The sequence below is a fragment of the Strix uralensis genome, chromosome 3 (genome assembly GCF_047716275.1).
Source record: "Strix uralensis isolate ZFMK-TIS-50842 chromosome 3, bStrUra1, whole genome shotgun sequence".
Lineage (NCBI taxonomy): Eukaryota > Metazoa > Chordata > Aves > Strigiformes > Strigidae > Strix > Strix uralensis.
The window spans coordinates 10,594,447-10,621,877 of record NC_133974.1 but is presented as its reverse complement, the minus strand read 5'-3'; the positions used below and the strand labels follow the sequence as shown (position 1 = coordinate 10,621,877).

The 27,431-nt window shown below is 40.1% G+C and overlaps 1 protein-coding gene across 2 annotated transcripts in view; it reads right to left on the bottom strand.

Annotated features, from left to right (window-relative positions):
- LDAH (lipid droplet associated hydrolase) overlaps positions 1-27,041 on the bottom strand; it is a 128,592-nt gene extending 101,551 nt beyond the window's left edge. For both annotated transcript variants that reach the window (XM_074861490.1, XM_074861489.1), the window contains exons 1-2: positions 26,911-27,041; positions 10,770-10,928 (exon numbers count right to left, since the gene is read on the bottom strand). In XM_074861490.1, the coding sequence (XP_074717591.1) occupies positions 10,770-10,928; positions 26,911-26,944 (193 nt within the window). In that variant the 5' untranslated portion in view covers positions 26,945-27,041. The remainder of the gene's footprint in view (positions 1-10,769; positions 10,929-26,910) is intronic.
- Between the last annotated feature and the right edge of the window lie 390 nt (positions 27,042-27,431).

Sequence of the window (27,431 nt, the reverse complement as noted above, 5' to 3'; positions counted from 1 at the left end):
ATGCTCCATGAAGACTTCAACTGAAACACCTCATTCAGGCAAACACTTTTCACATTCATAAACACAAGTCACTTCACAAGCACAGTTGTTTAGCTATTTAAGACCTATTGCAAAGAGCTTCTGCCTGTTAAGAGAAGGCTTTGATAACATACCTAAAATGTAAAGGTGGAAGGCAGTATCTAAGTATGTAGTACTATGTATTTATTTATTCTTATGGGAGTTTTTAAATCCATCAAGAATAACCCAGGATTGTTTTCAAAAATGGAAATCAGGATAACAATCAAAATCTTCCATTATGCACCTAACAGGAAAACAAGAGCAAGAGCTGTGACTTACTGAATTTTTAGCTCTACTGTTCTTCATAATCTAGATACTGAACATAAGGCATCAAATTTATTTCTAATATAGCTTCAATGATCCACAGGAGTTACTATCAGGATAGAGATGAGGCCATGTGTTAACTAGAATCCGAAAGGGGATATTTATTTTCTACTATTCTCAGAGGTAACTAGATCAAAATATTTAATATCAAGGCAAATCCCTATCAGCTCAGGTACTTCTGGCAGCAGCTCCCAGGGAGCAGTAAGTACATTATAGACTTCAATTGCATTATTTGTACATGGAAACACTGGATTTCCTTCATAGGTAGGTCATTCAGTAAGTAATTTCTTCTTCCCTCCTGCCTCAGACATCACATGAAGAGAAACAGATCCTTTTTTAAATTGTCAAATCAAGCAAAATACCCTAAACCACAACTTTTCCATAACTCTGGCCAACCTCAAGACTCTGCATGCTGCAGGAGAGGGATCACTTCCTCCCCTGATTACGCTCCACACAAGCAGGCAGGAAGGATCCATGCTGAAAACAACACCTCATTAGCAGGGAGAGCACACTGAGAGAAGACTATGGATTGAGAAATGTCAGTAAGTCACTTCAGTAAGTCACATCTGCCACCCAGATTTAGTGGAGGGAAATACTGTCAAGCACAGCTGGATGTTCAACCATCCTGTCATTACTCTGCCTCCTCAAACTTAACAAGCTCAAATGTGCCAAGTCCCCATCAGAGGTACTTCTGGAGCACTGGGAAATTCAACAAAAGTGGCATATTTCAAGCCTAGATCTGATGTACAGGCTCCTCTCTGCATGAGGAAGTTTTTATTTTTAATGAAAGATTTTTTTTTTCTTTTCTAAAGACAATGGAAGCTGGTGGGCTGACTGAGTAAACAAAGCACAACTGTCAGCATATTTTAAAATATTAGTCACAAACAAGTAGTCCATAAGAAGAAAAAATAATGGAGAGCCGTGTCCTAAGAACTGAATTTTCTAATATAGAATATGGAATAGAACCCACTTACACCTTTCTACTTCAGGGGGTACTCTACCAGCATGTATGTCTTCTAGCCAAACTTTTTTTTTTTTTGTATTATTTTGAGTGTCCTACCTCTCAGAAAAATTTGGGGAAAATTGATCAATGTATTCAAAGTTTTATGGAGCTTAAAAGAAGAAATCAAATAGGTACAGACAAATTAGTGTTATCCCCCAAGAACAGAGTTCTCAGGAAATCAAACTATTTAGCTCAGTGAAATAAAGGGGAGAGCCAACAAAGAACCTTGGTGTGACTCAAGGCAGCACATCTCATTGACAAAGTCCTCAAATACTTGACTGAGACAGATTTCATTATTCCCATTTTATAAATGAGAAATATCAGACCAAATGATCTATGCATGAAAATTAAAGGATTACTAACCACTAAGAACTCCACCATTTAACAGTACCTTAGAGGCATCACCAGCTGAAAATAAGACTTATCTCATAACTAAGCCATGAATATTCATGCTAAAGATAAAGAAATGGCTAGAGAAGTTGGAAGAAGTGGCTTTGGGAGCATCGGGAAGATAGGGTTGGGTGGGTTTGGGGGTTTTTTGTGTGCTTTTGCTCTGATTCAAGTGTAGATTTACAAAATATGGTCATGTATAATACACATCCCATGTAAGCATGTGAATCAAAAGTGTTCTGCTGTGTTTACGTCCTACTGAAATAGAAAGCTGTACTCTTACCACCTTGTCTGCCGATAAGACCTGCAGTTACAGGGAAAGGGGAAAACATGTTATCTTGCTCTATGTAGACCCTTCTTCCTGGACTGCTACGCTACACAAACGTTTAACTCTACAGCGTAGTCTGTTCTCATTGACCGCTTCTGCATCACATATACCAGTTACTGGAGAGTAAGAATTTTTTTATTCAGGGGAAAAAAAAAATCAAAGTAATGTAAAATACAAATCCTCCATGTCAAAAACTGAGAACTCAGGGTCAAATGTGAAGAGTTGGCAGCTTCATTCGGAGTTGCAGTGTAAACAAAAGCAGAAGCCTCAAGGGAGAGGCATTCTCAGCAACTCAACACCACCTGCTGTGGCTGGTGGGGTACTAGTGCCTTCCAGAGAAGTCTCAAGACTGAGCGTGTGAACCCACATATATGTGTTGTGTGTTGTGGACTGACACCATAATTTAACAACAGAAAGTTCTGCAGCAAGTCCAACTGAAGGAACTCCCACCTTCTCCCTTGACTGTCATTCCCACCCCCCTACCATGGCTCACCAGCCCCTGAATTACACTGGCACAACTCTGTGGGGCCATGCTGTGAACCCAAACAGGGAACTGTTCCAGCTTTAAAAAGACCCCAGAAATAAATGTATGTATTTATTTAATTCACAGCATGATCTCTCAAACTATTGTTCTGGCATAACTAAGGGGTGGAGTGGCACAGTGTGGTGGGAACAGGAATACCTTATGCCAGTATTGTTGACAAACATTTTCGATTGTGAAATAATGGCCTTAGGAAGTTTTTTAAGTGCTCTAAGCACTAAGCTCTTAGATTTCCAGTGCCTGGTGGGTCTTAATATACATTCTACAAAGAGTTTCTAACTTCCACACTACTTTGGACTCAGCAATGTCTTCTTTATACCTCACTTGATGGTTCTAAAAGCTACCTGAAGGCAAGAGCTCTAGGAATAGCCCAGTCCTGCCACTCAGTCTCCTTAATCTAGAGATTCAATCACCAAATCTAGAGAGTCAATTACCTAAGTCTCACCTGCTAATAAAGCCGGGAATGGTGGAGACTTTCCAGGAAGACTCTGGTTATGTGGTGTTGATCACATAAGGTCATAACAGAGACAAGTGGGATACAGGGAAAGATACTCTTGAAAATTTTAGGAACAGGAGCTAGCTTTCCCAGAGCCAGGCTGAAGAGCAGCCCAGCAGTCAAGTAATACAGTACATTTAAAGCATCAAGTGGTTGATTCAAGTCCTATGCTGTAGTTGTACAGGACAGGCCATGATAAAAGAGCATAGCATTTCTCTTCCTCTCTCCATGAAATGGCAGCAGGTTTACTGCCATTTTCTCTTGCAGTCAGGCATGATGTTCTACAGTGAATACTCAAGTATAATATCTTCTTTAATTTCAAGCACTGTAGATAACAGAGAACAGATGAACACTGCTGCTAAGCTAATGTGTAAAAGAGGAACCTTTCTTAAGTAAATAGAGTGAATATGTATGTACACAGAGAGAGGGGATCCTGCTCAGCTGTTTGGATAGAAACATCTACCTCCAGACAGAATTTTAGATGCAAAACTGACTTTTTTTTTTTTTTTTTTCCCTGCTGATTAGTTGCATGTGACTCAAGTGTGCCAGCTGGACTAAATGCCATTCCAAGCTATGTAATCCTCCACATGCCTTGTCAAGGGAGCCAATACTCCAACCAAACAAGATTCTTAAGTTGATCCTCTGGACCAGGTGTATTAAATAACATCATCTTCATTTTTGAGCACCTAAATTTCCCTTCTTTTCTGCTCTGTGGCTTCATCTGAGGATGGACGATAGCTCCACTGCTCTACTTGAAAAGGTATGGTCAGAATAAGCAAAGGTAACAGAACCTGTGCAACTCCTTATATCTTACACTAGTAGAGGTAAGTGAAGATAAATATATAAAGCACAGTGTTAATATGATGGAAAATATACATCCACACAGGAAAGAGCTTTTCAGCCTCAGTTTTAGGTCATCAAAACTATGTGATACAGGCTTAAGCAAAATAAAGTGCAAGTTAGTGTGTAAACAGGAGCCCTATACAGCTTATTTCAACATTTGCACAAGTGCAGTTACGCTCTATGACTTTCATCTAAAAATTCTCATTGCATCTAAAAGCATTACTTAATTCAAACCACCAAAATCCAAAGTTAAACTAATGATTCTTTAATAAAATCTGAAGTACTTAGATGTGATTAGTTATTTTCCTTAATGTTCTTTGGGTATTTACTGCTGTACATAAGAAGATATACATCCTGAAGCAAGAATTTCACACAATCAGTGGAGCTGCCCATGGAGTTGGTCAGTGATTTAAACATTCCAGGAGAGGAAGTATTTGTTGTCTCACTCTATGCAGCGGTGCTTTCGTTGTTAATTTATTTACTCAGTGTTAGCTAATTGTAACTGAATGGTAGCTTAGAGACTTGGGTGATAGATTACATAAATTTTGCAAATGTAAACGAAGAAGTACACAATTGGTACATGATTTGTAAGGATGACTGGCCATCTACTGAAAAGCAACCCAGTGGAAAAGGCTGGGAACAGAAGCCCCAGCACTCCAATCCTTATATTCTCTGCTCTAACTGGACTTCCTTTATTTCAGTCCTCCTAACACAAGTAAAAGGCATTTTTATGATCCTCAACAACCAACATAACCAATTAATCACTGTCACATGAATGGTGTTATAAAACTACTAATTTTTTTGTGATATGCACAGAGTAGAGAAACAGTCAGTGCTTACCTATGCATTCAGATGAGAGCTTAAAGCTTGCTAGTACATGGTATAGCTGGCTACTACAGCAATAAGCTTTTCAAAAAAACACGGTATTTTTTTCTAATCTTTAAAACAGCTCCCCCTTCTGGCATGCTCTTTCCATACTATGTTTAAGTACCATACTTCATTCCTTAGCAGTTTTTAATTCTATTTGGTTCCTAACACTCAACAAACCCAATTTCGGTGCTAGGGCACTTACTCTGCAGTATGGCTGTGAAGACAAGGAGAGGGTACCTTAAATTACAGCTCTAGAAAGCATTTATCTAAGATTATCCACATATTTATCTTTACTACCTTCTGAGGGTATCCCAAACTCAATGCAGATCAGAATCCACAAGTAGACAAGAAGCCTGGATGGCCAGTCTCTGGGTCACATTTGCAGGACCACTGAGGTCAGAAGGGATCACCTGAGATCTCCTAGCCCATTCCCTGATCATGCAGGCTCAGCTAGAGCAGGTTGTTCAGGTCTGCACCTGGTCAAGTTTTGATTATCTCCACAGCTGGAGACTTCACAACATCTCAAGTCAACCTAGCCTCTCAGTAGGCAGAAATGCTCATGGCATTACCCATTCCCAGCTACTGATTATACAAAGTACCTAGGAATTTATGCTCCTTACTTTAGCATCTTAATTAGGTGTTTAATATTAAGCTGGATGAAATTTAGCCTTAGAGTCCCTTTTTGAACTAGGTGACATAGACACAGCCTGACCCTACAAAAAAAACCCCAAACAAACCAAACCACAGGAGAGCTCTCATAACCAGGCTGATAGTGACAAACCTGCAGAGGTAAAAGATGAAGTGAGGCTGGACAGACATTTTTTCCTACTGCTGATGCTCTGGCACTATTCAGTCAAAAAAAACCCACCAAACCCCAAACCACAAAACAAGAAAGAGGAAAAAAGCAGTTTTTACTGCCTAATGCATTCAGATAGAACAGGTTCTTGACTTTGATCACAGAATTGTTGCTGGAGCTCATTTAGTGACTGTGAGCACAAAGCGTATGGAGCTTAATATTAACCCAGAAGTCCCCATGCCCAGGAGTTAAGAAGTTGTCTTTCGTCTGAACCTGGCTGTCCATTGCCAGCACCATTCCCCTTTCCTCCAGTTGTATTTCAAGGGCAAATAGTGAACACTGCTGTGCCCTGGGGGAGGAGGTGGCCCTCGCTGTTAAAACGTAGCATCTCAGAGAATGGAAGGATCTTCTTTGAGTAACTCTGTGATCTGTTCTCCAAAATCAGGTTTTGCTTCACATAAACAATTCTGATCCTTTTATTGGTTTAATCACACATTAAGTACCAACTTTCACATATAGGATTCTGGATTACGTTCTCGCCAAGGTTGACAGAAGATATATGCTAACCTGCCAATACTACGAGTCCTTACTAGATCCAATGCAGTTCTTGCAGACAAGTGGTTATAACATACAGATTACATACTAACAAGTACATTTAATCACATACATTTTGTATAAATCAAAGCACATTCTAAAACCAAACTGAAGAGAATTGGAGTAAACATGCCTTACACAGTTTATAGAATGAAGAAATAGATTCTTTTATTATTAAGCAAACCCCTTGGTCTCGGTGATGACAGTAGACCTCTGAAGAACTATTAATTCCAGTGACTGCTGAGCAGAATGAATGATTAACAACCTCAAAAAAGCTGTTTTAGTGGGAGCCAAAAAAAGCATAATACAAAGGAACTAAGCTTCAGGGCTATACCATTAGTTTTAGTGCAAAGTATTATTATATAGTGATTCTTAATATAACTTTTCTTATGCAAATGTTGAGGGTGATGATTGTTAAGTATCAAAACACTAGGTGAAGACAAGTCAGATAATGTATTGAAAGCTTTTTCAGAGTCCCTATGTTAGAGTCAAAAATAGAACTTCAAAGACTTTGAAGCTAACAGGAAGTCTCACTTCAAGGGAGAACACATTAAAGACTTGTCACAATCCAGGCAAATTGTTTGCACTGTTTTCACTGCTGAAAAATAGTTAAGTAGTCTTCAAGTGATAACAGTCTTGTTGATATAAGTACATGTAACTACTCCAAGGAGAAGATAAGAATCCAAGCCCTCACTTTCTGTTGTTCAGAAAACCATAAGCAACTCTTGACTCAGAAGATTAGCTCAAGAGATTAAATCTTTATACTTTGAAAAGAGTATCTGGTTAAGTCCTCACAGGCATTAAACATCACCAAGTCACTGCATGAGTTGGTAGAACAACAAGATGATCCAATAACCCACCAGGAATCCAACTGCAAGCAGGCAGATCAAGAAACTTGGCAAGCATAGGGAGTACCCTACGTGCATGCCAAAGAACCGAATTCTCAAATTATTTCTGTATATTAATGAACGAAACTTGCGTAGCATGCTTTAGCACAAAAAAATGTATTTACATTATACATTATCAACTGTGAACTAAGTTTCCCAAGTACAAGATTGCAAATAGCAAAATCGCCTAGTTTACAGCAATGGTAAAACAAATTACAAAGCCTGGAATGAAGGTATTACAATGCACTCCTGCAATGAAATGCAAGAAAAACTTGATGAACATCAAAACTTCATGAGCTAAACAGCACAGTGGTTTGTAAATAAATACAGTACAAATTTTAAAAGTCAAGTGTTTCATAAATACACAGACACAAATACACAGATACTCTTAACACAGTAAAAAAAAATATTCCATTACACTCTGTGGATCCTGGTTTTCAATGAACCCAAGCAATGTTAAATATTGCTATAGTACATTTTCCACTTCACTGCTAATTTTACACTAAACACCACAAAAGGGAAAACAGACCTTTATGACACATGAGGAAAAAAAGTAATTCCTGTCCTTTCCATAACGCCTCCAGAAAACCATGGACCTGATCCTTCAACTGTACACACTTAATTTTACTGAGTAAATCGCATCGATTTTAATAGAAAAGAATTTATATTAAGAAAGGCAAACAAGTATATGCATATATTTTGGACTGAGGAAAAATCAGGCTTTTTACACAGTAATTACTTCAGTAAACACATTAATACTCCTATACAGAAGTTTTGCTTATACAAGGAAAAAAACATTACAGAACAAGAAAGTGCACATTAAACATTTCAACTAATATAGTAAAACTTTATTAAAATTGTAAGTTTACACAGACTGCCATTAATAAAAACATTAGCTTGTTGTAGTTAAATGAGACTGAACTCTGCTGCACATTCTGTATTCCAACTGCTTCAAACACCATGAGCTGTCAGTCCTCAGGAGGCAGAATCCTGTCTCTTTTAAAGTCAATGGAAATTTTGCCATTGATTTCAGACTAGAAGAATGTTTTGGAGTCAGCTTCCTCCCTCTCTCCCCTTTTTTAAAAAAAAAGTCAGACCAGAAAGAAATCCTCCTCATTATGAAAAAATTTGACTAAAAAAAGTGTACAGGATTTATTCTTTAATCTCTTGCAACAATTCGATTCCAGCAGAAACTGAGAATTTTATCACCTTTTTCTTCTATACCCACTCCCAACCCCCTTTTGTTTGGTTACATGTAAACAAAATCATATGCATGAATTTCATTAAGATTGGAAAAGTATGTACCGGAGCAGTTTAATACGCAGAACAATGTATTACATGCAGCAGGACTAACCACGTTCAGTTCAGATCACTGAACACCTGGCTGTGCATACTCTCCTTTTTGAATGAGAGTTGCCCTTGTCTGGATATTTCTTTCCTTGACCTGTACCAAGCTATCCTTTTGCCCCTCTTTATTTCATTCCATCAAGAACCTCAACTAGGGATACATGCCTTTCAAGTGTGAAAATTGCTGGACTCCAGAAGGGTTCCACATTTCATACTCGGGAAGTTACAAAAGCACGAGGGGAATGCTATCTAATCCTAACTGTTTAGGTACACGAACACGTTGCCAGACGACCCAAATGTCCGGATCTCTCCTAAGGCTGTGTTTTTTGTGTTGGCAGATAGAATTTCCCTTGAAGGCTAAAAATGAGGCATATACCAGTAAGAAAAAAACATCTGATTTATGAGAAGCAAAACTGCATTATGTTATGCCAGATCGTAGTCAGCTCCCTTGCCAGACACAGCAAGGAGCCTGGGTAACTTGATTCACTACTGAATTTGGGTATCTAAAATAAAGATAACATTATTGTGGTCGCTGTGTTTAATTGTTTTCTCGGTGAGAGAACTTCCAGCCTGTTAAAACATAATTCTGAAATAAAAGCAAACCCATAAATCAGCTGCTTGCAAAAGCTTGCAGACCATGACAGAAGCATTGTGAGTATTTCACTGATGTCTATTTCTGAATACCTATCTAGTTAATGTAAGGTGTTATTAAGGAGTCTTCACACAACTGTTCTGCAGGAAATAAACTCCATGTAGCCCTGCCACTACAAGAAAAGTTTCCTGTGATGAATATAGCACCCATAAAGTCTGCGTGACTTAGTATATTTCGAGCAGAGTAACTTTCATGCCTCACAAAGGTACCTTGCCTTGGATGCTAATATTTGATTTGTGATCTCCCCCTACAGATCTTTCTACCAATACTAGTTAGCTTTACAGAGTTATCCTAGTTACAGGCACTGCTACCAACCCAAACACAAGGGTATCACAACCCGAAGACAGGTGAAAGCTCCAGAACTTGGAGGAAAAAAGAGACACTTAGCTGTTCATTTAAGCTTTCCAGAAATGCCTTAACTGGAAGAAAACAGCAATTGAAAAGCATCAAATTGGGCTTGTACCTCCGGAAAACTGTTTGATGATTTGGATCCACACAGATAGTCGTTTATTAAAGAATTACACTATGCAGTATCTGGCTTTAAAAGTGGTTCCCACGAAACAGTAGCAAGATGTCATCATAGGAGGCTTATTTCTTCTTTTCAGTTAAGGAAAGAATTTAAACTTCACTGTCACTGGGTTAAAAGTTACACTATTATTCAACTCCAGGAGGCAAGGGCATAAAACCACTGTGCTCAAAGAAACTAATGTAAAATATTCCATGGGGCTTCCAAAATCTTGCAAAAAAAAAAAAGAAAAATGGAACCTGCTCTCTCTTTTATCACTAAGGACCAACCCACAAACTGGCCCATAAACAGCAACAGAATATACTCTAACAGAAACAGTAGGTCAAAGGTGTGAATAATCAGAAGAGTCATTATTTACACCACTAATTCTTGGGGATGTAACAACAGTCCCCAGTACATTCAAATAAACTATATGAAGCATTAGAAATCTGCAAACTCTAAGGCAGTGAAAGAGTCACAATATCTGTGCTTGCGTGGGTTCAAGCTCTACTTTTGCTAATGGCAGAACTCCTACAGTTCATTGGCAGACTTCAATGAATTTAGGACTTCATTAATTTTAACATATACTAAATGAAAGTTTAGAGCTTTCATTTTAAGATGACTAGATTTAAATATAACTCAGAACTATATGGTGCTCACTGAGTTCAAGAGGCTTATCATAAAAATTCATGTGCAAAAATCTAAGTTAAAAACCATTTACCATAAAAAACCCAACTTAAAAAAAAAACTACTGGATCCAGAATTTTCCCTCAAATATTCTAAGTTTCACCTTTCAGTAGGCACACAGCTGACATTGCAGTACCACTTCAATCTGCAATAAATAAATTGGAGAGAAATGGAAAAAAAGACCCAAACCACAAAGCTTTCAGCAAACCACCACCACAAAGTAAATGAGATATACTGATTTCTCAGTTTTATCTTACAGCACTGTTACAAATCTAGATAACAGTAGTAATCAAATATAAGGAAATTTCACCACTGCAATAGATTGATTTTTTTGGCCATATGCACAGGCCAAATTCTGCCACTTATCTAAGGGAGAATTTTGAAATTCAAATTGAACATACCCTTTCCAATCATCGCACTTCTAGACTTGAACAAAAAAAGACCCTTACCAGGAATAATCATGAATAAGAGCCTGGGTAGATTTTTACTTTCATCTTTTGAGAGGTCTTTCCAGGGCCCACACTTTAGGACATGGGTAGCAGCTCCACAACAGTAGATAAATTCTTCGTGTAATGGCACTGGCTCTTCAGACACCAACCTCATGTTTGCTGTTAGACAGAATAAGATACTGTTATAACAGATCAGCAAATACTTACATAGCTGGCTCTTTGCTATTATACCTTCCTAACTGCAAAACACCTCAAAACTACCCTCCCCAAACAGCTGTCATCTCCAGTACACAGAGGCCCAATTCACTATCTGATGTTTAAGTTGTAGAAGTTGATACATGTTACTACTATATGAGAAAAAGCATCTTTCAGTTTTTGTCACAGAAATACATGGTGATGAATTGGACAATAAGATCTATTCTACCTTAAAGGCAAAAAATTTTAAATTTCTTATTCACACTAAAAAGACTCAGCTGAAATCTATCTGAAGGCAAACAAAATTAAAAATACCAAACAAACAGAACTACTGCATGAATGTCTTTGCAGGTTCTGTGTGCCTCAACTATGGGAGCACGGCATCACTTAAAAACAACCAACAAAACCCAACCAGAATAAAACCTAAAAGAAAATACCAGAGGCCAAAAGGAACATGCTAATTACCAGACTGCCTTCCAGCACTAGGTGGGCTCCTCATTTTAAGTGCAGCGTAATTTACTTCTCTAGAAATTTTCAAAGGATTAAAGGAGGCATCTTTGACAGTCTTTGTCAGTTAAAGCTAATCAAAATTTGATCAATTCAGACATATTTATACTCACCTTTATAACTTTCTAAAATTATTTGGTTATCTGAATGCAGTGATGGGAAAATAAAACAGATTGCTGCCAAATAAACAAGGCATGTTCATCAGCTCATGTACTTTCATATATGAAATCATTATTAGGCTACCAGTTTGGAACTCGCTGATTGACCCAACCCCTGTATCTTGCCTTCAGTAAAAAAAGCTACTTCATCAAGTGACTACTTATAAATTAAAATGTCATCAAGATGAATGACGACATACACAAGCATCTGCCAAAATAGCGATTTAACATTTGCAACTACAGGTGCAGTCACCGAAGGCAAAGAAGCCTGTCCTTGGAGTATGATCACACACGTGCATCACCTGGAACAGAGACCAGTGCTTGGTAAATCCACAAAGCTGTTTGTAGCAACTTCAAGGGCCATTTAAGATCTACAGAATATTTCCAGTCTTATAAGAACCACATTTCAGGCTTCTGAAGCAACAGATCTGGCTTAAACAGACTTGAAAAACTTGGTTAAATTATTACAGGAATGACTATGCATTCTTTATCCAATACATAACCATCTATAATGGAAGAGACTGTCTAACTTAACTGTTTCCAATTTAATCAAATTGTAATTCAAGTCACACATAAGGGAAAAATTCATTAGACTTAATCTAAAAGATAAGGCTTTAGTGTCTCTGCACCCTGAAAGTGGATTAAAATGTGTTATACAAAGAAAAAAGTGCAATGAGATAGTAAGCAAAAAATCCCAAGATTATAGACCAGCAACTCTCAGAAGGAACTCTGAAGGACTTCACATGCAGCCACTGCAGAAAAACTTTTTGGTAAGCCTCATCTTAAAATTAACAGACAAAAGTGCAACCACCTTTTATGTTATTTAAGAATCTTTCCTGAGTTCAAAAGCCACCATTTCATGTACAACTTCTATAGCTGCAATCCATCAGCACGTGGAATTAGGATAAACCGTTCCAACAAAATGCAAATACGATCAAATAAGATGCAACAAAAAAAATTACAATAAAACTGGATATTGTTGCCTACCACCATGATCAAAAGCATCTAGTTAAGGATAACATTATACCTTTCAAGTGTTTTTGCTTAGTGAAAAAGGACCATTCATTTTTGAGTACAAGGATCCAAATTCTACTTCCTAGCATCCTCGTTTCAGCTGGGATAGAGTTAGTTTTTCTTCTTAGTGGCTAGAATAGTCAGTTTGTGAAGTTTTAGACATGTAAATTGAAACATCTACAAAGATCTACAAAGCTTGCAGGACCATGAGGTGGGGGGCACTACTTTCACAAATAGGCAAGGGAAAATTCTCAGTGCTCCACAACTTGAAAGGAACAGATCTGAATGAAACTATAAGTAACAACACCCGACTGGGTTTAAGTCAAACAACAGGCAATGCAGAAGACACAGATAGTGTTTTATTTTGAATTAACAAGTACCACCTTGAAAAAAAGGAGTATAATACAAACAGAAAATGCTTCTAGAGGGAAGGGAGAAGTGTTGTTTAATACCTTCAATTACAGCACAGTTCCCTGGATAAAACTTTTTTCCCCACCTCCCTACTTCACCTTCCCACCCCCACCCCACCCCCTGCAAAAAAAAAAAGTTTATTTAATGCCAAAGGAGACATCTTTACTACTTCATTATTTGTTATGTTATCATCTTTAACTTATAGTGACTGGAACATACATAATTGAAAAAAATTGTTAAACTATAATAAGGTATATACTTAATGCATTATTCCTGGTTTTATTTCTTCATTATTCGAAGCTGAAAGAAGAGCAGCTCTAACAGAAAAACCCAGGTACATCAACAACCAAAGTAAACATTAAGCTTGTCATCCTTTTTCTGAGTTGTTTACAACCCAAGAAGCAAAAGTAACAAGTCTTTACCCAAGAAAGTAGGTTTTATACAAAGTTTCTGATCATGAACTAATAAAATCAGTTGTACAGTTTAATTTTGAATTTATTTCACTGAACAACTCCAAATGGAAATCCCATTGATAACTCTTCATTCACAAGTAGCATTTGCAACATAGGGTCATAAATTAAGCAATGAAAAAAGGAAGCTCAGCAACACATATTGGACTGGAGTGGTAGGCTTTTCAGGTTCACATAGACTCTTGTAGTAGCTTTGGTCCAGTTTTTAACTTATCTTAACTTTTAATTTCTACTATGCAGAGTGTTACAGCACCTGAAAGGAAGACTGCACACTAAAGAAGAAAAGGTTTTCTGAAAAACTGCCTGAGACAATCCCAAAAGGTTTCCTAGTACTAATTCCATGTAATATCTGAGAGATTTTTATTTATTTATTGTTGGGTTTTCAATTTGTAACTTTATGGCCTTTAGTAATAGAAATGGACTGAAGACAAAACCAGAGAAAAGACAGTGGATATACTCCCAGGATACTACGCAGACCTGTTTTAAGGTAAAATCAGTAGCAGCCATAAATACCTCTAGATCTCCTTCCCTCTTAATAAATGAAGCTTTGAAGCACAGTATTTCCATTATAGGCATCTAACTTTGGCATGAATTTCCCCTAGAAATATCTTAAGATGGCCTATCAATTTCCAAACACATTTAATAAGCAGAGGTCTCAAGACATGAGACTCTCACCAGCTCAGTCAGCTGGCGGAGAGGGCACAGTTTGTGCCACAGCTCTAAGAAAGCTAAGGAGAAGACAGAACCACAAACTTGACCGGTGGGAGTTTCATGAGTCACCACAAAGGAAAATAATTGAGTGAGAGAAAGAGATGCACCTATGTAGGAAATCAGGCCTTATTGTGTCCCATGCAATACTTCCTTCCTTCTCTCCAACCCTGACCCATACACTCTAAACATATATGGAAAAATATGACAAGAAAGGCAGCTTCTGTCAACAGTACTTAATCTAGTAACAAAACTTCTGCTAGAATACATAAACACGGGCTTTAACTTACAGGGTAGGGCTTTAGCACTAGATTAACACACCCTTAATGTAGGTGTCTACCTGAAAGCAAACTCCTACTACAGGATACAAAGATCTAGGTGACAGTATATGGATTGATAGTGAATAACCGTGGGACCAGCCACTAGGTTTCTACCTTGGGATGAGACTAATCATCCCCTAGTTAGCAAAGGCTATAGTGAGAACTTAGAACATACACTTGCACTTACAAATAATCATGTATATTTAGGTGTCTTACTACTGATCTGGACTCCACCTACTGTCACTGTTTCAGATAAGAATATTTGGAAACAGAGTGATCCACAAGGAAAAGATTACTTCTGCCACATAACTAAGTCTCTTTATATTCATCTTTGGTTCAACTGACTCCAAAGTAAAATGCTGATATGGTAAAACTAAGTTTCCTTTGCGCACGTTGTGCTTATTTACGCAACTGTCCTGATAGCATATTAACTGCTCCATCCTACACTATTACTTGGACTTGACATTTTATTTGAAAGGTAACTTGGGAATAACAAAGTTTGTGATCTGCATCCAAAGTAGTGTTTAATGAAAGAATTGTCACACACTCAGTCTAGCACTGCATAATGTAATCAGAGTAGTCCATTGAGATTTGGGCTATAAACTATCCAATCACAAGACAGGACAAGCAGGTTGCTGTACCTGATCTGAAGAATGATGCTGAAGAGAGAGATGCAATGGTAATCACAAGGACAATGATAAGTTGCATAAAACAGTGTACATAAACCAGAGTAAAAGGAGAAAGGACCACTGAAGCAGATTTGCCATATGAGATTCCACAAAGCCGTAAGAAATACATCCTAGGGTGCCCCTGGCCAGGGTTACTGTGAGGCCACTCTCTATCCTTTTTGAACTGTCACGATGACTGGGGGTAGTGCCTGAAAACTGCAAAAAGGCAACCATCATGCACACGTTCAAGATGGAGTGTGCAGGGAGCTTTAGGCCAGTCAGCTTCATCTCAGTTCTCAAAGCTCTCAAAGAAAACCCATGCCCCCCCCAAGTTGTACCCAAGCACATGAAAGCAACTGGGAGCACACCCTGCATGGATTTGGTGAGGGCACATTGTGCTCGAATAACCTCATTGTCTTTTATGATGAGATGAATGGCTCAGTGGATGAGGAGAGAACAGTAGATGCTGTTTAGCTTAACTTGAGCAAGGCTTTCTACACTGTCTCCCATAGTATTCCTACAGCTAAACTGGTGAGATGTGGACTGAGTGGACTATAAGGTCCTCTTGGGGAAAAAAAAAAAAAAGATGATGAAAAAAGAAAAGAAAACACCACAACACAAAAAAAGTTCATTAACTTACCAGCAACATCCTTCAAGGATCAGTATCGGGCCAATACTGATCAATGTCTTCATTAAATACCTGGACAATGGGACAGTATGCACTCCCAGCAGGTTTGTGCATAATACCAGATTGAGAGGGGGAGGAAGACACACCAGCTGAAACACTGGAGGGCAGGGCTGCTATCCAAATGGAGCCTGACAGGCTGGAAAACGGGAACAACATGAAATCCAAGGGTAAGTGGAAAATCCTGCTCATAGAGTTCAGTAACCCAATGCAGCAAGACAGGCTGGGGGCTCCAAGGCTAGGAAGTGGCTTTACAAAAAGACACTAGTGGGTAACAAGTTGAAAATGAGTCAGTAGTGCGTCCTTCAACCTTGAAGGCCAAGGCTGCATTAGCACGAATAGCCAGCAAGTTGAGGAATGTGATTATCTTTCTCTGCTTGGCACTGGAAAGACTGTATCTGGAGTACTGTGTCCAGTTTTGGACTCCTCAGTACAAGCAAGACATCAATGTACCAGAGAGAGTCAATTAGATGATATGGATGCTGAGGCATGTGATGAATGTTCAAAGGACAAGCAGTCAAAAGTTATGATGAAGGAAATTCCAATGACAAAGAGGTTTCCCCACATGCACAATGAGGATTATTAAATATTGGAAGAAGTTGCCCAGAGAGGCTGTGAAATCTCCAACCTAGGCAATATTCAATGCTTGACTGGACAATGCTTTCAGGAACCTGCCCTTACGCTTTGCCCTTTTTGAGAAAGGGGCTGGGCTACAGTTTAGGGAGTACTTACAGAAGTTGGATGTATGTAAATTCATGAGATTGGACTAGATACACCTGAAAGTAAAAAAATAATTACTTGATGCAACTGCAAGGCTGCTGCTATCAAAGAATCACAGTAAATCAGGGGAGCTCTTGAAGGCTAGGGTGTCCTGGTTTAACCAGGATAGGGTTAAGTTTCCCCAGCAGTGGGGGGGGGAAGCTCTAGCTGGGTTATTCAGATACCATGCGGAGGTCACATCCTGGCAGGTCACATTTTCCTGGCGCGGAGTGCGCTCGTGGTTTTGTACATCGTGCTTCCCACTGCTGTATTTGGTAGCTATTTTGCTCTGTTCATTGCTATCACTATTACTGTTATTGTTATTGCTGTTGTTTGTTGTGTTGCTATTGCACTGTTGTATTAAACCTTTCCTTATTTCAGTCTTGGGGCTTTGTATTTCACTCCCTTTGTGGGGGAGGGGCAGTGGCCGCGTGGTCTCAGACCCCGGCAGGGGCTAAACCACCACACTAGGGTAAAAAAAAAAGCCAGAAAAACAAATCTAAAATCATACCCATTTTCAATCACGAAAGGTAAGGAGGAGCACCCAAGGCACTATAGGCTGATCTGGCTCAGCTGAGTCCTCATAAAAAATCACAGGAGCATGTATTCTTCTGATCACATAAAGGAAAAGACACTAATCCAGAATAGCAAACTGATTTCCCAATGGCAAATCATGCTCAGGCAATGTGATTGCCTTCAATGATAAAACACCTGGCTACAAGAATGGAGATGTAATGCACACTGCCTTATTAAGACTTTTGGCACCATCTCCCAATGCTTTCTCTTTTCAAGGCTAAGGATATGCAGGCTGAACGAACTGACTCACATAGTTTGAAAACTAACTGAACAAGCTTAAAAGTCAACTACTGGCTGTCAGCTGAATGTCAAACAAGTCAAGTAATCTTGGTCAATACTAGAGCCTATAAATCTCAACATTTTCATCAGAAACCTGGATGATAAGACAAAAAATGCAAACAATGTTAAATCATCTGTGATGGTGGATATAGCCGGAGCAGAGCTTCAGTTCAGAGGGTTGTTTCCCTGAGAACCTTAAGGACTAGGCCAAGAAATCCCTTATGATGCTCAACGGTGGAAAGCACAAAGATCTGCACCTGGAGCAGAACATCATGCTTCAGAAGCAGCTCCGAAGTGATTGTCTAAGTAGCAGCCCTGCTGAAAAAGGTATGTTTGTCATAATGGATGCCAGATTGAAAGACAACAACGTGCTCTGAACACAGTAAGGCAAACTATGTATCAGACTGAAATTTGAGAAGCACAGCCAGCAGTTTGAAGGCAGTTACTCTTCCCTTTAATTCAACAGTAGTGAGGACAACTGCAATACTGAGCCCAGTTCTGTTCACCCCGCCAGGTCAGAAGGACACAGGGAAACTTGGCAGGGTCAAGTAGACTGCCCACAAGGTAAGCAGCCTAGACCAAATGACCTCTAACAAAAAGCTTTACTAACTGTGCATTTTTAGTTGTCCAAGAAGAGGATAAGCTGTAATCAAACAGCAACCCTAGAGCTACTTGAAAGAGACCTGCAGAGATAGCATAGCCGAACTTTTCTTTGCAATGGCAGATGGTAAAACAAGAAGCAACAGCCACAAATTGTGTCTTGATAGTTTAAGACATTAAATTCTTTGCTAGGAAGGCAATGGAAGATTGCTAGGAAGGCAGTGGAACCTCTTTTGGTGGAGGATTTTAAGACTCTGCTGGACAAAACAATAATTTTTGGTCTGAACACAGAGATGGACTAAGTTCTCTCCAGATTTTTCTATAAATCAACAGTTTACAATTCTTATGGCCCTAAAACACCAGAAAAAGGTAAAGGGTGAAGTACAACACAGGCCTCAGCCAATTTTTGTAATACCCTAGCAAATGCAGAAGGCTTCATGAATACAGTAGATGACAGTAATTAAGTATATAGGTCAGAGAAAAGGTATCTAAACTAGATCAGCCCCCCAAAACCACAGGAAACTTAAGTAGATGTATTCCATGGATTAGCCATACCAGCTTAAAAATGAAACGCTGCCCTAATTGGTGAGCTTATGTGGTTGAATTCAATATCACAACGCAAAAGAATAACTGGAAAAATAGAAAGGAAGAGAGATTCCTTCAGCTGTCTGCTCTGCTAAGGCTCTAACAATTTCTGCAATGTTATCCCCAGAAAAGAACCATCCAGACCTGACGTAAGCTCCTTGATTTGCAGACTGGAACTAACATGCTCATAGCTAAGAACTAGAAGCAGAAAGGCCAGACTGACTGACCTGGTAGAAAAACTGCAAAGATGAACAAGAGGAGGAGGCGGGGAACACAGGATGCCTAGATCTCATCAAGGATTTCTTTGGACAAACTACAGACAAACAGTGGATGCCAGAGTTTCTACAGAAAAACAGCAAATGCCAAAGACTTTACAGGCTGCTGTGACATCAGTCACAAATCTTGATCAATTCTGTATAAGAAAAGCAGCAGCACATAAAACTGAAACTTGACAGTACAATTCTCTGCCAAGTATATGATGGCAAGGACCTGCTAGTCCCTGAATTAATAAATAAAAACTGTCAGGTGTTATCTGTAAAAGCAAGCAAAGCTAGAAAGTTAAGACTGTGGACATATCAAATGAAGCAATGTAGTTATATGAAATAACCCAATAAATCCCAAACATCTATACATAAGGCAGTTCAGAGCAGCAGGCTGGTTTTGTCTATAAAAACTGAAGTAGCTAGGCAGCCTTATTTTCAGGGATCACTTAATGACCTAGCAATCTGATGCCTTTAATTTGTTTTGTTCCTGTGTCATTCCCCCCATGCCCCTCCCTCAACCACTAAAACAGCTAGGAGAATTTCACTGATGACTGTGCAAAAATATCTGTGAAATAGCATGGAAATGGGGTACAGCTTACTCATGCTTAGAGCTATAATGATAAAAAGCTGAAGTGCAGAATGAAAACTGGAATCAGTTTTCATTTCTGAACCTTGTACAGAGACACCATACAAGGGACTGTGCATAGACCTAAGTAGGAAGAAACCTAGTTTTAAGAACTGGGCCTACAGTATTACGACAAAATTTGGATTTCATTATCACTAATACCCTTGTAGCAATCACCAAAAAAGTGTGTACTGTCCTGGTGGGAGCGAAACAGGGAAAATAACTTCTGGGTATCAATTTTGTACTGGACAAGTCATCCCTTGTCAGTGCCAAATATTATAAAAGCAGTTCTTGAGACAGCTTTTCAGCAAAGCAGCATAGGACTTGCAAATTGAAAAAGCGTTAGCTTGGAAAGGTCCAGATTTTGTGGATTCAAATTAGGAACAGATGGATCCCCCATCAACCTTGTTCCAACAAGGTGCTCTGGTATAAACAATCTGAAAGAGTTTCAGGGGCAAGGAATCAAGAAATTAGAAAACATTTTCAGATCCCACAATGATACATGTCTACATTGGTCTGGTACAAAATTATTCAACAAAGAGGGTGGTCAAAACCCTGGGGAAATGAATTAGGAAGGCCCACCATAACTTTAAACCAATCTTTACATCTCATCAAGAGTTCTGGCTTTAAGAAGTTCAGCATGTACTAATGACTACAAAAAAGCCCCATGGACCTCTTGTTAATTATCATAATAGAACTATTACAGCATTGTTGGTCTTGATTTCCACACTACTCTCCATAGGATGAAACAGCAAATGAAAGACTTCCAAGGGAATCAGGCACAATGGTGGACTTCATGAAAGCAGTTGCAAGCTTGAAAGCATCAACTGTTGGTCTACAGCACTCAACATAGTCAGCAAGGGGATCTGACGTTTCACTGCAGTTCTGGCAACAAGACACTAAGTTTACATCTGGTCTCTTCTTCTTTGGCAATCACAGACCTCAGTTTTTCTTTGTGTTGATGCTCCTTTAACAAAGGTCTCAAAAACTCAGTTATGCTTGCCCAATGCTCAAATAGCAGAGTCCATGTCCCTTGTTACTAGGTAGATCAAAATGTCATCCATTTGCCATTGAAACTTTAAAACTCAGTTAGAAACACATAGCACGGGAGTCATAGCAAGCATAAGCAAATCCTAAGAAGTTACCCTGGTGCGGCTGAAGGTCCCCTGAGGCTTCGTACAATACCAGCAACGATAAATGTACCCAAAAGAAAAGAGACATGACATTTTAAAAGCTGAATGTTTTATCGAACACATTTCAGCATACAGTGGAAGAGGTCCTACATATCATGTCCTGTCAATCTATTTAATCATACCCAGATGGTAACTGTCACTTTTTCAAAAGAGCTAAAGCATCACAAATTATGAACTGTTCAGAGCTATCAACATGAAAATGAGCCCATAAGAGTGCCAGTTTGTTTTATTTTGTTTTTTCTTAAGGTAACTTCATAAGCATAATTAAGGTAGGGAATCCCACAGATTACAAGAAAATGGTAGCTATACTCCTAGCAACTTCCCATTTCCCAGTTAATACGAAAGCCTGATGATAAAGCTAATAATGCTGATGACCTAAAAAGAAATGTGCAAGAAATTTGTTGTTTAAAGAAACAAGCGCACTCAAGGAAGTAACAATGGTTTCATTTGCACAAAAGCAATCTGGATGGTTTAATCTGGTGTAATATGGGGTATTTTCCTGAACAGAAAATGGGATTTTGGGAAACTTTTTAGTCGCAAAGGAAGAAAAAGTTTTTCATGTGCACATAGTATTGATATCTACTGGATGAATGAAGGAACTTTCAAAGACAGCTTTCCCTCCAAATACTGCATTAAAATATTGGACCCAGAGGAAAACCTTGGGGAGTTTAAAACTGAAAATATCATGGAGAAATCAACAGTTGGTGGTAGGCATGAATAAAAGGTGGGTATAAAATATATTTTAAATATATGTTCTGAGATTAGACTGCAATGTTAGCAAAACCTCCGTCAAGTAAAGATAGAATTTCTATGTGAGAGAATATAAAGCTGCTGAAGTACAATGTCTTCATGGTAAAGAAGGTTTCTAGGGAGAAAACTATGCCAGGTCTCTTCTGACCAGCAAATTTCACAGAAACAGCAGACTCATGTCAAGAGAATCTTGTAAATGAACGTTCCCAGCTGCCTGCAGGAAACTCAAGCAGAAAGCAAAAATTCTACATTAGAAAATCAAAGGGAAATAAATCACAGTTTGGAATGGATAGCATGAAAAAAACATCACAAATACAGTAAAGTCTGCAAAGTATGGATTTTGTTTAATTGTTTATTTGAATGTGGATTATGTTGAACATCAGTATTTGGGGAGCCACTGGCCAAAACTGAAATGTAATGTCATGATTACAGACTGGGTTGAAATCTTGCTGAAGTTAAGAGGCAGGAATCTTCATGAAGAAGAAGCCATCACGCTTATGTTTGGGTACAGAGAAAAGAAAGATTAGTGGCCTTCAAACTTAAGCATGTATCACCACCCAAAACAGCACGTTCAAAATTGAACAGGTATGCAAGTTTTGTGGGAGAAGAGTTCACACAGCCTTTCCCAGGGTATTGCTTCAATAAGAGAGAGAAATAGCAGAATACACTGCAAAAAAGGTGAAAGAACACATAATCAAAGACACATGCACAAGAAGAAACTGAAAACGGTATCGAGAGAGAAAAAACATAAACATGCAAAAAGGTTTGCTTGTGGTCTAAGGGTCTGAAAAAATATGCTTACTCACTAAACAAAGATGATTCTTCTTTGCCATTTGATTCCTACTATCTCTAGGGAAAATGAGAACTTTGCACCTTTTCAAAAGAAAAAAAAAGTCAAAGAACTATTTGGCTCTGTAACCATATGTTCTATACTCTTTTCTTCTACAGGAAAAAAAAAACTACATCCCCACATTTCTGTTGGACAGCCACTTAAGACATACAGGTAATCTGGACAACATTCAAGAAAACAAAAAACCAAGAATTTAAAGTAATGGTAACCTATATATGCATTTAAACCACAACACCCAGAAGTTAAGTATTTGAAGAAACGTCCATCCTTCACCAGCAATAATGACAGGCAAAAGCAGTAAAAAGCAACTGCTATTCCATTTTACGTTAAACAACTCCTTTTCTGACTCTATCAGAATAAGATTCACTACTCAATGGAGTGCACTGTTCTTTCTTTGCTGTTAGGTAAGGCAAAGCTCAAAGAGCATAATGAATACTAGCAAGAAGCAGCTATCAAAGCAAAACCAAACATACGCCAATCCAATTAGCATCACGCTGTCCTTGATTTGGCTTCCCCCATCCTCTGCTGTGCTGTTCAGCATGACTCTCCCTAGGGAACTATCCCTTATTTCAATGTTTCTTCCATATTTCCACATTAGTTGTTCTCCCTTAGCCCAACATATGCTCTGAATTCAAAATACTTTTTTTCTTTTCTTTCTGTTTTATTATTTCAACTTGCATGTGTTCTTACATAAACTGTTTATCTCATCTTCAACTTAGCTCTCTAGCTACTGATGGTTTTATTGCTTTCTAAGAAGGACATAAAAGAATTACTCAGAATACGGTCTACTTACAGTGGACTAACTTACTAGTCACAACAGCATTCTCCAGTAATCTCTCAAGCTGTGTTTGCTGCTTACCATCTCCTTCTTATGTTTACTGCAGCAGCTGAACATTCTGATATTAATTTATTAACCTAGACAGGCTAGGAAGGCACTGCAAGCAGAGACATGAAAACAAATAGGCTGTATGCAGCTCTGTGCAAAGGACAAGCAAAATCAAACAGAAGAATCAATGAACAGGAGACATAAATGAGACTACAAAGACTAATACCAGATAGCATTAGATGCCTTTCTGAGTCACTACAGTAATATAATTGTCTATACTATTAATATCAGGCCTGGAGTCCAAGTCCTTCCCAGTAAGAAGCAATGATGATGTTCATCATTCTGCTGATCAGGGGGATGGGACAGGGAGTTGAACAGTCAGGCTGGAGAAGTGCAGTAGCCAAAAAGTTTCTTTCAGAACCAGTGCTGCAGGAAGGCCTGAACACACCAGTGCTCTGACATACAGACCTACAGTTCTAGTAACAAGAGGGTCCAAGTCAATTCACCATGCTGGAAACACTGCTAGCTTGTTCCTCAAAATGAGAGTAACCCTTGAAGGATCATTATTTTGCGCAGGGACACAGCTCCTCCCATCAAAACAATCCTGCCAAACCCTGACAAAACATACTACGTACAAACACAGACATAAACAAAGCCTGTGTTTGTCTAAGGTGCAAATCATAACCTGGTTATCACCTGACACCCACTTTATTTCTAGTTAGTGCTACAATTTCTTTTGAGAGGTAAAATCTGAGGGGTCAGATTTCCACAAAAAGTTTGTATCAGTTACTTTTTTTTTTTTTTTTAAATGAGAAATTTGAGTAAAGGACTTGTCTAAACAAAGGACAATGGGAACAAGATCTAAACAGAAGTAGGAGATGAGACAGAAAAAGAACAGCATGGTTCCTGGCAGAATGTAACAAGGATATTGAGGAAAAAAATCCTGCCATACTTGGAGCTGCAGCATCTCTGATTAGATGCTGTTCTGGCACATCAGGATTACCTAACATATGGTAACAAGGCACTTACCACACAACACACAATTGCATTAGGTGGCTGTGCAATCCTAGCTAGGTAAATAAACAGTTCTCTCATTCATTTCACTAGTCAACTATGTAATCAGGCTAGTATTTCGGTGTGAAATTCCAGATTTGTTTCAAGCTTAAGATTCTGTCAAGTTCAGACTTTTCATAGTACACATTTGTTTCCTATTATGAATATTCTGTTAGAACGACTTACTTCCTCCAGCGTAACCTGTCTACAAACCTTAGTGGACATCTAAATATTACCATTCAAAGTGTAACCTGGAACCACATTTAGTCAAGTACTTCACTGAAAATTCACAGTACTACACAGTGGTTTGTCAAGAGCAGAAAAACACAGTTATACAGCTATTAAGATGCCCCATTTAAATAAGCAAAACCTACCTGTCCTTCACATCCTTCATGCATGTTGTCTGTACAAATGCATGCACAACACCACTAAAGCTTGAACACTGAAATTTTTCTCCTAATACTTGGTAAATATAACCTCGATGTTACTCAAAATGGGGACTGCTCCTTTTTCCAGACTAGGTGTCCACATGATAGTAAATCACAATAATAGAAAAAATGTAATTTAAAGGAAATCAGAGCTATCAATATAAAAAAAAACCCAAACAGTAAGATCAGTTAGGAAGCTTTAGAGTAAATCTTGTCAAATTTACTGGTAAATTCTTTGGTTTGGCTGTGACACTGGAAATTTTGTTTTACCATTACCCATACACAATTTATTGTAATTGCCTCCGAGAATCACGTGAAGCAGATAAATAGGCAGTAACACATCAGTGTCTATTCTAATTTAAAAAGGAAGAAATACCAAATATAAGTAGCAGAAAGCATGTTCAAAATCAACAGAGGTGCCTCCTGAGATAGCGGGTATCTGACCCACAGAACTACTTGCGGCTGGATGTTGCGAACGCAACATGGGTTAAAGGCAAGGATGAGTTGATGGAGAAAAAATTCACTGTGGAACTTTAAGTCTTCAGTACATCTGTTCCAGAAAGTTCTTGCGCTGCACTTTTGTTGCAGACTGTTCATACTTACAGAGTGGGAGTAGGTAAAGAAAAATCATATATGTGCTTGCCTCTTCCACAAGCATCTGCCTAGGGTACTGCCAAAGACTCTTGAAAAATCACTGACTTAAATTGCTTTTATACAACCCTTGTAGTAATACCATGATGGAAAATACTAAATGTTACTGCTGTTGCCTACCCAGTTTCTGTAATGTGTGATGACCTCCCTCACTGACATCATAAGTAAGCGTCACAAGACAATAGGGAACTGCAATATTCCCAATTAATAATTGAAGGCTTCTCATCTCCGAGACACACACACAATACAAATTCATATCCAGATTCTACAACAGGTTCATGCAGATGGAGTCTCAGACCTTAACTGGATATCATAAAGTCCCAGAGGGCCAGGGGTATACTGCACCTTAAAAAATAAGGGTCTGCATCATTCAAGCCGTTCAAGTCTTCTAACGATAAGGCTTTAATATTATACCTAAGTCGCAAGAAAAGAAGCTGCTTTATTGTTTTTACAAACACAACAAAGAAGTTACCAGTGAGAAAGCCCTCAACAACTATCATGCCTCAACAGTGCTTCACCATCATCTTAATTTCTTTGACCATACATTTCCGTACCAACATTTACACTGCCTCCTGAACCTGCTGCTCACCTCCTGTCTGGCGCAGGTGTTTCTTCTCTTTTGTTGCAGCTACCTTCAGGCCTGCATTTACTAACAATGATGCTCTGGGACCAGTGCAAAGAACAAGCCTGACAGACAGAGGGTTTCTGAAGGAGGGTGTGTATGCCTGCTAGACTCTGCTTTTCTAAACCAATTAGTTCCTCTATTAACAGATACTTCTTTCCACTTATGAATCTCATCTCAACTTTTAACTTTTAAGATTTCATTACCTTATTTGCCTTATTTACAGGCCATTCAGGCCACGGCCTTTTTTATCCTACCTGTTTTACAACTTGCCACTTAGGTAACAAACATCAGTCAGCTCCAAGAGATGCTCCACAGGAACAAGTACTGACAATCAGAAAAAACACTACAAGTAGCATCACCGCTGCTATTTTCTGGAAAAGGAGACACTGCTTAGGACTTGCTTCTTGAAGTCTCCTCCCAATCCAAGGAAAAACCAGTCAAGGGAGCACGCACGAAGCGCTGCTTACCGCATGGGATGTGTGACTCCACCCTGAACCTTACGGCTAGAAATCACGACTATTATTTAGCAGAAGGCGATTCTATAAACCCGACTTCTGCACGGCCGATACACAAGGGCCAGGGGACCCTGCCCTGCGCGGCCAGGCACCGTGCCCGCCCCGCCGCCCGGTTACCGGCCGCCGCGGCACGCAGCAGCGGTCTCAGCCAAGCGGCTCAGCGAGGCCCGCGGCGCAGGGCGCCCGCCTCACGGCTCCCGGACCCGAGACCGCCCGCCGGGCAGGGGGAGGGAAGGGAGGGGAGGGGGGGCAAAGGGGAGGGAGGGGAGGGCCCGGCCGGCAGCCCGCAAGGGGCCCGGCCAGCCCCGCCGCCCCGGCCCACCGCCCGCCCTCGGCGGGGCCGCAGCCCCTCCGCCCTGCCCTCGCCCCACGCGGCGCCCCGAGGCGGCGGGGAGCGGAGAGACCGCCGCGCTGCCCAGGCACGTACCTTCCCCCTTCGCAGGCTCCCCAACACCCAGCATCGCGGCGGCGGAGAGGTGGCGGCCGGCGCTGGCGACGTCTGCCGAAACCGGGCGGAAGCAGCCGGCGAGGCCGCGCAGGGCGGCGGCGGGAGGGGGCGGGCGCGGCGGGGCCGCTCCTTCCGCCTGGGCCGCGCGGGGTGGGCTGAGGGCAGCCCCGCCCCCCGCCTCCCGCCTCCCCCCTCCGCCGCCCCGCTCGGCGAGGGTGGCGGCCGAGCCACCCGCCCTGAGGAGACGGGGCAGCCCTGCCGGGGCGACTGCCCCGGGCAGCGCCTCGCCGGCCTGGCGGCGTGGCCACCGCCCCAGCCCTAGGCGAGGCGGCGAGCGAGGGCGGGTGCCCGTCCGTCGGTCGCCTGTCGCCTGCCAGGGAAAGACGGGAGCAAGAGCTGAGTTCCCCAGAGACGCACGTCTTGGGGGTTTCCTTCAGTTTCTGTCATTCAGGCTTGCCCAAACCTCACAGTTTCTTTGGGAATTCTGGCAAAGGAAAATA